The sequence below is a fragment of the Micrasema longulum genome, unplaced genomic scaffold (genome assembly GCF_059751315.1).
Source record: "Micrasema longulum isolate JH-2025_06_02 unplaced genomic scaffold, ASM5975131v1 h1tg001516l, whole genome shotgun sequence".
Classification (NCBI taxonomy): Eukaryota; Metazoa; Arthropoda; class Insecta; order Trichoptera; family Brachycentridae; genus Micrasema; species Micrasema longulum.
Genome location: NW_028278699.1, coordinates 41,911 through 57,949, shown reverse-complemented (window position 1 = coordinate 57,949; position 16,039 = coordinate 41,911). Strand labels below are relative to the sequence as shown.

The 16,039-nt window shown below is 33.2% G+C and overlaps 2 protein-coding genes across 14 annotated transcripts in view; both read left to right on the top strand.

Moving 5' to 3' along the window:
• Window positions 1–5,451, top strand: part of LOC148275093 (uncharacterized) — a 37,052-nt gene extending 31,601 nt beyond the window's left edge. Inside the window, exons 4-8 of the mRNA XM_088236146.1 lie at window positions 1,675–1,917; window positions 3,633–3,737; window positions 3,833–3,943; window positions 4,052–4,135; window positions 4,481–5,451. Of these exons, the coding sequence (XP_088092272.1) occupies window positions 1,675–1,917; window positions 3,633–3,737; window positions 3,833–3,943; window positions 4,052–4,135; window positions 4,481–4,711 (774 nt within the window). The 3' untranslated portion in view covers window positions 4,712–5,451. The remainder of the gene's footprint in view (window positions 1–1,674; window positions 1,918–3,632; window positions 3,738–3,832; window positions 3,944–4,051; window positions 4,136–4,480) is intronic.
• Window positions 5,452–9,259: 3,808 nt separating this feature from the next.
• gzl (godzilla E3 ubiquitin protein ligase) overlaps window positions 9,260–16,039 on the top strand; it is a 39,594-nt gene continuing 32,814 nt past the window's right edge. Inside the window, exons 1-2 of one of the 13 annotated variants that reach the window (XM_088236155.1) lie at window positions 9,260–9,359; window positions 12,453–12,686. In XM_088236155.1, the coding sequence (XP_088092281.1) occupies window positions 12,585–12,686 (102 nt within the window). In that variant the 5' untranslated portion in view covers window positions 9,260–9,359; window positions 12,453–12,584. Of the gene's footprint in view, window positions 9,684–9,719; window positions 9,944–10,018; window positions 10,202–12,384; window positions 12,687–15,295; window positions 15,347–16,039 lie in introns of those variants that run through there. The other 12 variants (XM_088236147.1, XM_088236156.1, XM_088236148.1 and 9 more) reach the window with 12 other exon arrangements.

Below are 16,039 nucleotides of genomic sequence, written 5' to 3'. Positions count from 1 at the left end.
AGAACGAATAAAGTTTTGAAAAATAAAATATCAAAAAAGCAAATGGTTGCTTATTTCTGCAGGGGAGAAAAGAGGAGGAGGGAGGGAAGAGTCTTATACTGCGCCGCGCTCCCCTCACTTCTTCCTTACGGAAATAAGCTCAACCATTTGTTTTTTTTAAATATTTTATTTTTAAAGTTTTTCTTTGTTCTAAATGTTTTTTAAATATGCTATTATATCTTATTGCCCATACTGATCATCGTGGTTTCGGATGTGACAGGGTTTAAAGAACAACCTGTATTTATGGTTTATTTCTGATCCTGAATAGCTAAGAGTTTCCTGTGTTAAGTCAGTACAATGTTGTGTACGCAAAAAATAGTTTTAACCTAATCCGCGTCTCGTCCATGCATACATGCGAGCTCCTACCAAAGCTCAAGCTGCCACGCGCATGTTCACACACGTTTGACTTTGTACCGTAATTACACAGTGCGTAAATTTCATCGCAAAAACGCATCACAAAAAACGAGTTTGATCTATTTTTGGCTTAAATGTGTCGGTTATCTCTCGTAAGTCGTTATTTTTATCTTCAAATATTTATTACAAATAAGAACTCGCAATTCGCGAAATCACTCGATTCGAATTCACGTGGTCTTGTGTTCCCGTGTGTGAGTAATTGGAGATACCCAAACTTTTTGTTTTTAACTGATTTATAGTGGCGGGCGTTGAGGGCACATATTATATCACAATGTTCTAAAATTAAGCGCTCTGATAATCATTTTTATTTTTCCTTTTATTATTATTGTTTATTTTAATAATAAAACGGGGCAAGGGCTATCGCATTATTATTATTGCTTATGATGATAAAACGACGCCATATAAGTAATCCTTTTTATTATTGTTATTAATGCCGATACCTATCATATTATAGTATAACAATTATTTTAGCGCCATTTTAATATATGTACATTGATTTATAAACAACTAATAAAGTATCATTGTTCATTAAAATAAACATTAATTATATAAAAAATAACAATAACTTATAAAATGCCGTTTTATCACTATAGTCCTTAAAATATAGCTTGATTAGAATGACAGCTGTCAAACTAATTTCATTAGTGATGGGAAATTACTAATCACTGATCAAATTGATCAGTTATTCCATGCGATCATGAAACTCTGTTTCCGAAAATCAACTACATCAATATAAAAAAACCCAAAAACAAGCCTATTATAGTGTGTTTAACACAATTATTCACCAAAAAATGAGACATTTATACTTTTTTCATGAACAACATCAAATGAATTATTTTTTTATTCGATCAATTTACATTGATCAATTTGTCCTATCTCTAACGTTTTTGAAAAATGATGTAACCTTGTAAGAACGTCGTTAATAATTAGGTTTTTAGTAAGTTAGTTTTCTTTTAGTTTTAAAGCTGATTTTATATATTAATGTTGATTTATGTGTCAAGCATTGTATTAAAAAAAATTAACACGCCAGATACGAACGATTTTTCGTGTGTCAATATAAATAACTCCTTAGGCGTTCTTACAAAGTTATGTCGTCACTTTTTCTGACAACTGTCATTCCAACCATGTTACATTTCAAAGACTTTAACTTAAATGTTATGTAAAAGTGCTACAAATATTATTTAATTAAAATTTTCGTATGTTTATTCTACCCTTTTTCAGCCAGTTCCGAACTTCCAGGTGCCCAATTTCGGGTACCGCTCCCCGTTCGGAGCCAGTCCTTACCAGCCGTCGCCCTTCGCCCCCCAGTCGCCGTTCGGCCACCAGTCGCCGTACGCCCCCCAGTCGCCCTTCCAGCCGCAGCTGTACCAGCAGCCGCACTACTCTCCCTGGGCTCAGGGCTACTCGGGAGGGTACTCCGGGGGCTACGTGCAACCCTACAACTACTACGGAAATAGGGCTTCGGTAAGGGACACCCTGGCGTCTTACAAATCTTAGATTTGAACTTTTCAAAAGCCAATGGGCGATTAATTTTGAATCTCTACCGACGGTGAATCAAACACTAATTTTATTATTATGGAATAATATGGTTCCGTAATATTCTAGTATCGAGGACAAGGTTTGTTTCCTGATCTACCACAACTTTTAATTAGAATAACTTTAAGTCTAGAATACTTTCACGTTTTCAGTTCAGAATTCAGAAGGACTTAGGCTGGTTTGATATTCTAGCAGAAAATCATATATTAGATGCCCTTGATATCCATGCTCAGATTAACCCCTAGAGCAGCGTTTCCCAATTGTTTTCAGCCACGGACCCCTAGGAAATCAAGCGTAATTTTCAAGGACCCCCTTAGTAAAAAGAGTCACGATCCACACGCACTTATTTCACTAACTGACCAGCGATGCCATCTTGACGGATTTCCTGTCATATATGGCAGATTGAAGTGCTCTTAAAGTGGGAACACTTAGTATTTAGTTAAGATGACGGAATTCATGGCGAATTTGAATTAAAAAAATTAGAGAGTCATTTCAAAATGACAAGGTGGCAACACTGTAACTGATTCACTTCACTTCAGTCAGTCACCGTGTCAAGAAAGAGTAGCGATTACGAGACTTTTGGTGGCATTTATTTTTTATTGTTAAATGGTCCAGAACTGAGACTGCGGACCCACATACATAATATATTCGCGGACCCCCAGGAGTCCGCGGACCACAGGTTAAGAAACACTGCCTTATAGTATAAGGATTAATATTAGTGTACCTCACCGCGACTTGCGTACTGATGCTGTCTTTGCTGTGGGAAATTTTAGAACCAACGTCGGATTCTTTTCTCCTTTGCCAAAAAGTTCCTCGGAACGGTTAACAAAATCTCACTAAACAGTACTGTCGATGTGTTCCTACATCAAAGGCAAATTTAAGGAGCGAGCGGTGTTATCACTCCTGACTCCTGACTTGAGATGGCGCAATTGCCATATCTGCATAGATCATTTCATGCTTTACCAATTGTCCGTTTAAATGGATTTTAAGATTATATTGGTTAAGTTAATTCAAAGTATCATCAATCATTAATGTATATTAGGGCTTTTATAAACCTGTTGATTGGCTTCAAAAAAGATTTAAAAATATATTTAAAATACTTGTCTTCTATTTTTTAACATAGTTATTTATGACTAGATTACTGAAAAAGACACGATTAAAATATTAGAGGCAGTTAAATAGTCCAGTGGCCAAGTACTTACACTACAGCTTGCGAGATGTTATGCTGTTTAAGATTTTGGATATGTTGTACCTATGTTCCTAAGTAAATTCAAGTTTTGTTGTGGAACATAACTTGTTTACAATATACTCGTACAATATGTTTTTCTAAACCTTATGCTTACTGTAATATTAAGCTTAATTTTTTTCTTGAAGTTTGGAAAAACTGTAACAAAAACACGGTGCCCTTCGTCTCAATTTAAATACAACGTGAGTATTAAATACACTGTAGTCATATTACCGGCGAGTGTAAACAATAAACATGAAATACATTAGTTTTAATCATTTGGATGTAGATATTTACATCACGTATATATTCCCAATTAGATTTACTCTTTAGTATTAGAATGGATGCAAAATTAGTATTTAAATTAAATTGACGTATTATGTTTAGTTGCTAAAATTCATTGTGTACCTCATTACAGCGCGATATGGACTTTAGAACCAAGATGGAGTTGCTGACGTCCCGAACAAGTGGACAGGTGCGAAACGTGACATGTGTTATGCAAGAACTGGGATACTTAGGCCAGGTAAAATATATATAACACAAAAAAATGATTTTTCAATCTTCAAAATGAAACCAATAAGTGTTTTGTTATTCAAAAATAAATTTCTTTTGTTTCAGAATTTGGAGCCAAACTTTGAAAAAATCTCCGAGAGGATATCTAACCTGCCAGTATCTAATGAACTCAAGAGCGACATTCAGGACGGATTGCAATTCTGTCAGGAGTTTTCGGTAATAATCATTTTGAAGATAACAATTTTATTATAAGCAGCATTGACTTTCGAATTTAAAAGTAGAATTTTGCCACTTAAATTAACGAATGTTTTCTCGTTTTTCCAGCAATGCGTTCCAGAATCGAAAAAAAGTAGCTCGCCACTTTCGAGGGAACTATTGAAGCCAATGTTCTTCTTTAGATGTTATAAGGTAGGACAAATAATGTAGCTGGTTTATTCAGAATTCAGAGTTGAGGTGTTTTGGACTCTATAATGATCTGGTAATTTAAAGTAAATAAAAGTTTGAGGCGTGAAGTTAATTTTTGAATTTGTAATATAAATTGTTCGAAAGTGAGGATCCAATATCTTGAAGTATACCCGATGGCACACCGCGGGTTTAAATTGTGGAACTCAGTTAAGCTTAGACAATAAATTAAAATTTATTATGCATGTACATCATAAACTAAGCTGTGAATGCGATAATCAAGGTCCCGTAAACACCAACATAAAATTGTGTAACATTTTAAAAATAAAAATGTGAAAATATTTTTTATAGCACAAGAAATTGGAGGCTTGCATAATGAAGGACGTTAGAGATAAGTTTGGGGGTGAGGAAGAACTGGAGACGGAAACTGACTTCAGAAACTTAGCGCGGGCGGGAAGAGTGATGAAGGGAGAGGGAGCTGCTGATGAGAAGGCCTCCTCAGAGCAGACTCCGGAAGAACTCGCCGCAGCCATGTATGACTTCCTTTATGGCAGCCACGACTCTGAAGACGCATTTTTGTAGATAGGAAAGGATTTGTGAATCGACGAATCTCTTTATTGGATAGATCAGAAGATAAATAAAATATATAAATTTATTATAACATTTAGGTTTTCTGTTAAGGAATCTTTCAAATCAATACCCACTGCGTGTTATATGTATTTATGATATTTGATTCCCGAGAATCTGAAAGTACCTACATCATTATGATAAATTTTACAAAGTACACGTGATCTATGAATTAAATTATATTGTTATTCAATTAAATGGCACAGTTGTTAAGAAAGCAGTTTTGGATTTTAATATTACATATTGTATTATCGAATATCTAAAAGGTTTTCGCATTTTATTGAACACGAATAGAGTGTTTTCTGTAGCATTTTTTTCATAAAAAGGGTAACTTTATAATATATTATTTACTTACAATTACTGAAATTCTAATTGGTAAAATATTGTTAATTAACAATATATTAGTGAGCAGTTAGGTAGTAACAACGACATATCAGCGGATTTAATAATCTGTACATTTAGTATAATAACTACTTCATAAGAATAAAATTATGTATATTACTCATATTACGTATGTGTAAGATGATAGTAAATAATTTATTTTACTTGTTCCAAAGGCGAAAACAAATAAAAATATATTTCTGGCCTTTAGAATGACATCGAAATAAATAACATACAAATGGTATTTAGAATTTAATGTGTTGCATATAAAATAAATCTAATTACAAAATAAACATTTTTTACATTTGTTGAAATTTGCAGTCTTCATTGCTACCTATCTATTTATTTCAGTTAATACATAAGAAAATCATAAATAATCATAAAGAAAATCAGAAAATCACATAGCGTATTTTTTACTCCAACATTTAAAAAAAATAAAACATTCAAAATATTTTTTCTTCTTTGTTGGAATTGAAGATATAATAATATGTAAACGAAGTAGAAAAGGATTAACAAAGGCCCTAAGAACCGATCAACTAGGGATGATATAATAAGGCCATTAGGACAGATTCAGTAAAGCCCGCAGGGCTGATTAAATGAGGCCCAAAGGGTCGATCTTACAAGCATGTAATTGTCGGTAATAGCTGACTGTTATTATTTTTAATTACTCATTCTTCGCTATTCAATGTCAATGGAAGATGTTCAGTTTTGTATTGTAGAGTAGAGGCATTCTGGAATTAATAAAAGCACGTTAGCACAAAACCCCAGCTAACTGTGGCATATAAACACAAATAGCCACCGCGTGACATTCTTAACGTCAAAACAAAACACATTCAAAATGGTATCACCAACAAACACAGAGTTGCGAGTCATGGACCTCATTTTCCAAATTTATTCTGATAAATTAATCAACAGCGGCTATTTTTTATACAATAACTAACACAAATATAGTTTCAAGAAACTTTTAGTGAATATATTTTCAAGCTTACCTAGGGTTTTCAGATGTAATTCAATAACTGTTTCGCTGCAATCACCATGCGATCCGTTTTCCATAAGTACTATCAATGGTAAATAAATAAGCGCTTTTGCAACGCCATCAGTGAATAAACTAAGGAATTTTCGCGCGATTTATGGTTGTGAGGCATATTGTCAACCGCAGCGTATTTTCCCAAGTCAATTTATAGTTTGTTATTGTATCTGTAAATTTTGTGTGATTTTGGTAGCATTATTCTGAGAGACAGATTATTCTGTATTACATTTAGATTGCTCCAAACAGCAAAATAAAAATATATTGTGAGGCCCAAAGAGGCGATATTTCAAGGTGCCCGAGATCTTTTTACTGACCGAGACCCAAAGGGCCGATCATTTGAGGCCCGAGGGGCGGTAAAACTAAAATTAAATGAGGCCGAATTTCCTAGTTACATATAATTTTGCCAATATAAGCATATTTTTTAACATTATTCTTTTGGAAACTGTATGGTTATTGCCCAAGATTATGTAGATACTTAAAATATTGTTGATAAAACATTATCACCTACTATAAATAATGTGATATTCCATAGGGCACTGCATTGGTATGCTAATCACGGAGTAGGTAACTATATCGTCGACCTTTGGTTACAAGAAGATGAGATAGTCAATCTCATGTCTAAGATTTTTCACAGTCCGTATTTTAATATTTCATAGTAAGGGAAATATACTTAATAACATAAAATTATATTTGGTTGACATTTACTTGTAAGCAAATATTTTGATTTGAACTAATTGAACTGATGCACATTTTGATGAATCATTGATTCAAATGGTATATTGAAATTGAGGGTGGATTCCGGAAGAACGCATTACTTAGAATGAATTAGTACTATAATTTGCACACATGACAGAGGTGACACATGACAATAATTCTGCACGATTGTTTTGTAAAATAAAGCATATACCGTATATAGGTACGTAATCTTATTATCTTTTTGATGAAAAGTCATAAGTCCAGTTAATGCCTAAACTTCCATATTTCATTATCTAAAATGTTTTCCATCTCTGTTGTAATTTATCAAAAGTAAAATAGTTTTATTACCTAACTAAATACTTTATAATATGATTTGCTATCATTTTATCTAAATCAATATTTTTATTTTTATAAAATAATATTTTAATATACTCATTAGTTTTTTAATAAAATAAATGCAAAACAATTATTTTAGGAAAGTACAAAAGAGATGTTTTTGTTTTTAGTATAAGAAGTTTACAATTCCTTAGGATAAGATTTCAAAAGTCAAATAAATAATTGAAACACAAAGTACAACATATTATATTTACAAAGAAAAGATTTATACTCATTTATAAAATCTATTTAGATTTAAAGGATATTACGATAAATATGAATAAAAAACGAAGAAGATAACTAATTAATTTATTTTTAACCCTAAATTTTATGTAAGTTGACTACAGTTAACCCTCCTATAACTCGATTAACTCGTACCGCGTCGTATGGAAACCGTACTATAAGAAAGCTAGAATTAATATTAATCGGCTTATTTGAACCGCGTTATATGGAAACCGCGCTATAAGAAACTCGCAATGAATACAAATCGGGCTATTTGTGCCGCGTTATATGGAAACTATGTTAGGTGAATTTTAAAAATAATGAAATTGTTCATAAATCAGACTGATTTGTTTTGCATTACACACATATATAGCAATTTCATTCTTATAGTCCGAGTTCCGAAGGATATGTTTGATAAATAAAATTGTACACAAACATAATACAAATGGCAATGAATATTTGAAATTTCACAGATTCCAGTGTAAATTTATTAAATATGGTAGGTACCTAAATAGTTCATGTGGTAGAATTGTTTATAAAAAAACCTAATTTAATACATATATTAGATGCTTTTCATTCAACATCACCATCAAATTATTGGCCTAGCCTTTTTTTCTAATGGGCCGAAAATCCTTTTCACATACGAGTACGTCTAAAAACATTTAAAGACAATTTAATACTAAATGCCCGTTTATTTAAGTTCATTTATGTTGGAATGTTATCGTGTACAAAAAACACGTTATATGGAAATCGCGTTGTAGGAGGGTTGTTCGCAATTTTTGCTTCGCGTTAAATGAAAACCACGTATTAAGAATACTACGTTATAGGAAGGTTAACTATATTCACTTATTGTATTATACCAGTTTATTGTATTTATAACTGGAATTAACTTTTTGAGCACATTTTTTTATTTCACTTGGCCGCGGCTCGTGCCCGGGACAAAATGTTAAAACGGACGAGATGCCGCGCCGGGACCAATGTGTAAAACCGAAACAATCCTTGTCAAACCGGGACGTGTGGTAAGCCTTATTTTAGGTAACGCGAAGAATAAAAAACTATTAAACAAATTGAAATCAAATAATGAAATAATGAAATTACAAGCTTTGAATAAGGCAAAAAAAAATATTAAAAAAATATGATTTTGAAATGTTAAGGATGAAATATTGCCTTGATTAATTATTATTACTATATTTCTTTAGTTTTTTTTAATCATTCCGTTTTTACGAAGGCCTTAGAGTATTGAATTGTTCCATTTCAGTCCCCACCGAGTTTATAAAATTAAAAATTAAAATGATTGAAGTTGTCCTAACAGAATAATAATACCCCGCATCAGATTACTTTAGGTACAGAATATTATCAATTTATTTATTACTGTATATAGGGCTTTTATATACACGGAGGTTATAAACAATTTACATATATAAAAATAAAACTTGAACTGAAAAAAAAACCTATTTATAAAAAAACAAATAAATATTCCAGAAACTCAATTATTATTCTTTTTAAAATTTAAGAGTAATTGATTCCTAAAGTTTGATAAAGTCATTGCATATACATTTATTTTTTGGTTATCAATGTGTTTGTTCTCGAGAGAAAGAATTTGAATTTGTTTTATTGACATTACTGTTTTCGAGAAAGATAAATGAATTCACATTCTCCACTTGTTATTGTTATCAAACATTCACAACGCACCAATACGAAAACAAAAATATTAGGTATCATTATATTTTATGCACCCACCTGGCAGCACTACTGGTTCTATTTATGATGTTGGTGTCACGAGTTTTTCAAGTTTCCGTGATTTTGTTGGTAAACTTGTCACGTGACAGTAGCTGCGGGTTATGTTTTGCAAATTGCAAATATGTCTGACAGGCATCGTGTTGTGTGATGATTTTCGAAGTTTGTTTACTTTCTTTGTTATATTAACGAATAATATAGCTTTTGAGTATGTAATCTTATTTTCACGGCCCGCTGCTATATCTCAATTCGGTATATTACAAATATAATGTCAGTGTTGGAACGCTTGTCATCGATAACGAAAATTACTGCGTTTGACAAATAGTGCATGAGGATTTAGGTGATTGATTGGTGATTCAGTATTTTTAAATATTCGTAATTTATCGTTAATACGGTGTTATTTCTTCGTTTTGTGGGACATAAAAGTGGTTTCTTCGTGTTTTAGTGTAATGTTATTGCGCTTTAAAAGAACAAGCCATGTTATTCGTGAGTGTACTATCGGGACGTATCGTTTTTGCATTTAACCTTTGTGTTCGTTTTCAAAGAGCGTCGATCCTTAATCTGGACGTCTGTTTATTTGTATTAGTGTGACGATCTACACTAAACGCGACGAAACTGGAATAAATAGTTTTTTTAATCTATCTGAACTCACAACATTGAATTAATCAATAGAGAGATGTTATTAATACATTTTACTGTATGATGGCAGTGAGATATATGCATGAATCATTCGCAGGAATAACATTGTAATTTAAAATTATATATACTGACTTTAAAGTGACACGATTGATTGTTTTTTACATTTCTGTACCTTTACTTAGAGGATATTTTACTATAGTGACAAATTCATTTCCTGTTTCTTTTCTAACACAATTTGCGTCTAATTTGGCAATAGTATCTCCAATCGACTCATTCAAATCTTTAAATAATGTAACATTTTAGAAAACGGAATAAGTATGGAAGTGTAGGCGATTACAGGACTTGTAAGCCATTGGCTGATACAGGTGATCACTTTTCATACTGTGTAATATTTACAATTCTATCTATGTTTGAACATCCACGTTTCTTAATACTTCTTGTATTGATAATGGACAGTAAAACATCGGATTTTTTTTCCATTTTTTCATATCGTATTATCAACGCTACGATTTTTTTAAGTTTTGTATTTCTGAAATAACTCTGCGTGTGATGTTAGAGGTTCTTTTCAGTTTATTCTCTATCAGTACTTCCCATTGGTTCATCCACGGCAAGCAAACCGGAAGTCTTCCATAACTCTCATATCATAAGTTGATTCATGTGAACCAGTGATTTAAATGTCATTTAAAGTAGTTCGTTTTTATTAAAATGTTTTTTACTATTATTTTCGTAGATTTTTAGGAAACTTTGCCGTACAATTTAATGCTCCAATTTTTACCGCGTGCAAGAAAACATTTATTGTATCCAATTTTCCATAGGGCTAAAGTTCCTTATTGAGTTGCTGGTATTTTCATTTGTTTATTTTTTTATCTCAAATTGTATTTTTATATTTGTAATTTGTTTATAACCTCTGTATATGTAAAAGCCTTTTGGGCGTTAAATTATAATAAATAATTATAATAATAAAAACCAGCCAAGCAGAGTCACTGTTTCGGCGGTTATTTCCATGACAGATAGCATCTGATTTCGACAGTTTTGAAAAAGACTTATTTAGTGGGAAATGTTGAGAAAAAAAATAAATTAAAAGATGAATTAAAGGAAGCTAAAAGTAAAGCTCCTAAGGAAGTTCCCAAAATTTATTTGTTTACATACATACGTTTATTGTACATTATTTGAGACAATAAGTCCCAACTCCATGGAACTAAAAGTCCTGTGTTGAGATGGGACGAGCAATTATATGACACGGATACACGAGTATATCACCACAAATATAGGATCAGAAACATAAAAAATAATTATAAAAAATATTTAAAAAACATATAAATGACACATCAATATGGTAAACAGTAAACTGAAGCATTTGGAAAATCATCATGGAGTTTCCTACTCAAATCTCTCCCACTAAGGAAAATCCAGTCCTTAACCACTTCCCTTAAAAATAATTTTTGTCCTTGAGAGCTTAATACGTTCTTCCAAAATATTGAATATGCAACGTTTGTTAAAATTACACTAGGATTTTTAATTGTTTAAACAAACTCCGAATTTGGAGTTGCTTTACAAAGCTTTATTATCAGTGAAACCAACTTCCACAGAATCTTGAAAGTTTTTTCAGTGGTGGGCAAATTCATTACTAAAATTAGATGTCGGCTTTTCGATAAGGCGTTGAATGCCCCATTCTGTCTAAAAGCCTATTTTTCTAAATAAAAAGCAAACCATTTCGTAGACTTTGTGTTTTTGTATGTTTTAAGTGATCATAAAATTACATGTTTAATTAAACATTTGTTTTTTTTTTATTTTGTCCATCCGCTCGATCTTTTGGTCGTCCGCATCGCCTCTTAAAGGTAACAATGCATTTTCCATAGATTCCTGGGAAAACCTGAGAATTTTGTTTATTTATCTTCGGGTCCCGGGATCGCAAAAAACCCGGGAATTGAGAAACCCTACGTCCGGTGTGCCAGTGCCGGCGGTGGAAGTGACGGCAAATATGAAAAAGACTAACTCATAATATTACCAAATAGGCAATTTTTTTGTATTAAATGGTGCCATGATGTACAATGAACAAATAATTACTAATTGCTAATAAGGACTATAAATAACACAATGTGATGTAATAATGAATAAATAACACATGTCGCGATCTACTCGGATATTAAACAAACACGCCCGCCCTGTCACCCCCTCATGCTCCGCAACGAGGCAGGTCGTAACGTAACCGGCGGCCTCCGTGGTGTAGTGGTCAAGACGCTTGACTCGCACACGGAAGGTTCCGGGTTCGATTCCCGGTGAGAACACAAAAAATAAAATGTGATTTTCTTAAACCTGGGTTTTCCATGATGTAAATCACCACTGTAATTAGGTCTTCCGGCCTGTTGTGGTGCAAAAAAATGAAAATGAACCTGTCATGCGCGAAATGCTCACATTTTTTGCCCAACATTCGGCCGCTGAATGTTCGGCGCTTCGGCCGAGAGCATGGCCGAATATTCGGTATTCGTGGCATCTCTAGAATATAGAGGATCCGCTGTACTTGATTGGTATTTTGTTTAATTTACAGATTAAAAATCTATTTAAGTAATTGTCTTACTAAGGAATATGACAACAGAAGTGACTCGCTTATTTTAGATAAAGTGTATTAAAATGTGATGAAGTTGGATTATTTATGATTATAACGTGAAGTCGGTATCGGAGTGACGATGGACATTTGACTCTTGTAGTGACAATTTTACCAGTAAAATCGCAAGATAAGTTTCGGCCATGGCTCACCTCCACTTCTGGCTGGCAATGGCCGCCTTGTGCCACTTGGGGACGATGGCTACAGCCGACATCGTCGTGTACATCCAGGATCCACCGAGATTCGTAAGCTACTCCTTATTTAAGTATTAAATCATCATCATTTTCAACAAGTATTCTTATTTATTCCCTCATATAACTTACTATTCATCAACACTTTGTAATGTAATGAAGGAGAAATCAAAAAGATTATAAAAGTATATACATAAAAGGCAATGAGAATAATACTGGAAACAAATACATATTCAAATGTTGATATAATGCATAAAGTAATTGGATTTCTCACAGTAAAACAAAAATTAAAATAATGTTGAAATTTTCATTCATAAAACAATTAAGAGGAAAGGTGGTCTGACTTTAACATTGTTTTTAGTATGTTCAAATGTTTTTAGACAGGCTGGATTTCCTCCCTAGGGAGTTATTTAGATCTAAATTTGTCGCAACAGAGATGGGAAACATTTTGTGAAGTGAATATGGAAGTGTAGGCATTTACAGAGCTTATGACATGTTATTGACTGGTTTAAGTGGCCACTTTACACACTAATATTCACCAAGCCCTGTAAATGCCTAGACTTTCATATTCATTCTCAAAAATCTATTCGCTCTGCTTCGGCAAACTCCCTAGGGAGTTTGTAAATCCAGCCTGTCTACAAACATTTGAACATATAAAAACATTGTTGATTAAGCTAACTGGTATGAGAAGTATAAAAATTTAAAAAATTGTTTTCAGGCGTTGCCTTAGGTGAAATGGTTCAGCCGGATGAATCTCACCCACGTGATGAAGGTTTCAGCTCTTTTACTTCACAAAAGTTAACAGATGGAAGGGTTGAGGATATTTGATGTTTAAACATAGGCAGAATGATGAATGTTTTGTTGATGACCGCTTAAACCAGCCAATGACTGGTCATATGCCCTGTAAATGCCTAGACTTCCATATTACCTTCTTAAAAATGTTTTCACTCTCTGTTGCAGCAAATTTAGGCCCTCACAAAGCATAATTAAATAAATAATCATCAAACTCTTATTTGAACCTGATGGTGTATAGGGCGCTGCATTGGTACACCAAATGCGGCGTATCTCAATCATCCGCTACATGAGGTTAAGATGATCAGTCTTATGCTTCAGATGCCAGTCCAAGGACACGCTTAACGTTTTACACTGTAAAATCGTAGTAGGTGAACACGCTGACCACTGCAGTTTTCTTTTTCCGGACTTTTCTACACTTGATTGCCCCTTTCAGGATTTTTACCTAATAGTTGCCATCGAGTCTTAAACACTCTACCTTACAAGAACGAGGAAGGTCGAGAAAGACATGGTTTGACGAAATTCAACAAATACTCGCAGGTGGACTTGTTAATAGTCAGAATAATCATCGTGTGTGCATAGGAAGATGTATGAATGTACAGGAAGTGAGGTTTGTATGGCTTGATGGTTTGTTGGTTTGTTTGTTTAGTTAGTAAAATGATTCGGTGGTCGAGTAAATAAACAATAAGTTATTTACTCGCATCTTTTATGCAACGGCGCCATCTCTGGAAGCTCCTTAATAATAACTCCTATTACATTTAGTTTGTATATTTATAATACTGTGAATTATGATTTTTGTTTAAATCTTATTTAAACATTCTATTTGTAAAACTTGTCTATATCCAGGCGGATGAAGAATACAGTTCCGTGTGTGATATAGAACCAGAGCCCCGGATGAGTGTTTTCGACTCGATGGCCGCTCTCGGGTGAAAATCCCGAATGAGGAAATCAAGTGTGGATAAGTCCGCCTCATTGTGCGGTTGTTGACGCGTTCGCCCACCATTCTCGAGGCCCCGAGTTTTATTCGGATTTATCGAATAGCAATACTTCATTTTACCTGGACTGCCACTGTACCTTCATGTAACAGATGATTGAAATACCCTCGATTTGGTTTACAAATGCGGTTTCCTATGCATAACTGTTTGCGGAAAAGGGAATAATGATAGTGAAAACTGTAAAACTATTAACCCTCCCTCCTCGGTGATGTGTAGCTAGAACACATTGCGTCTAATAAATATAATATCTTTATAAATATAATCAATATTGGGTTTAGATTTTCAGTATTCCTCCATTACACATTTACCTATCGACTGACATAATTAGTTACTAAATAATAAGTACTTATTAGGCACAAAAAAGCATTTTATCTGAAATCGGGGATAAATTACAAATATCATCAAAAGTATACTCACAGTATACCAATAACACCTGGCGTTACACCACTACATGTCCAGTCACGTAGTCCAATACTAGCTCTCGAGAAGTTGGCGCGGGTGCACGTGCACGTGTCGCCCGAGTCGTTAGCGATACCCAATGGTTTTTTCGTGTTTTTAGCAGTTAGATTTGAAATATTATCATCTTTGAATTAAATTATGGTTAATTAAAGCCATTCCCTATAAATATTCAATTTTTACCTTTTTAAATATCTTATTTTTTAAATGTGTAGTGAATACACAGCACCGTAACGCGCGGGTGTTTTTAGGACAGTAAGGGAAAGGTTAAAGGTATTCTGTAAAATGTGGTCAATGGCATTTTTCTATCTCTCATATCTCAACTTGTATTATCATCATTATTATTATAAGTGGTCTGTCAGATTAGATTATGATTTCAAACAATTATTGTCTTTATCTCTGGCTGCTCGCATAGTACTCGGTAGTTGTGTCCCAGTCTTTCATTCAGATCTATAACTCGAACATCACTCCGTACTGAACGCTTTTAATAAATCGCTTTATTTTGATAAATATAATTTACATGAAATATGTACATTCTCTAAGTTTACCGTACCTTAAAGAACGCCGTTTTCTCAGTTAGAAGAGAATCGGTAAAGAAATCGGTTTCTCTGTAACATTTATATAAGTATTGTTTTGATTAATATATTTTTTTAATCCTGTTTAGTTGCAATTTCAATTCTCGAAAACTTGTGTAGAAATGGCTGCGAGTGATAGTGAGTTTAGTCTAGTGCTGTTCTAATAAAAGGTTTCCAGTATTTATAACCATACCAACTTTAATCTGCGACTTTGCGGTATTGAGAACGAAATAATTAGGTGATTTATTAGTTGTGTCGTTTATCAATGAGACTTTTTGCTTATCAATAAGAATTTTCCTGAAGGAATAATATGTTTTATCGGGATTGAAAGTATTATGTGTCTTACATCTATCGGTATGAATGAAATACAATGATCTGTTTGCCTATGGTGACGTAGCATCGTTATTTTGTTCACAAATCCAAAAACCGAGACGAAAAGCGAATCATAGATAATATAGATAAAGCAAGTCAATTATGGAAATTTAGAGAATTAATTTCAAATTGTTATTTTTTTATGGTCCACCTACTCATTTTCAAATAATGTTGCTCTTTGTTGATACATAATACAATTTTATATTGTACTTTTTTT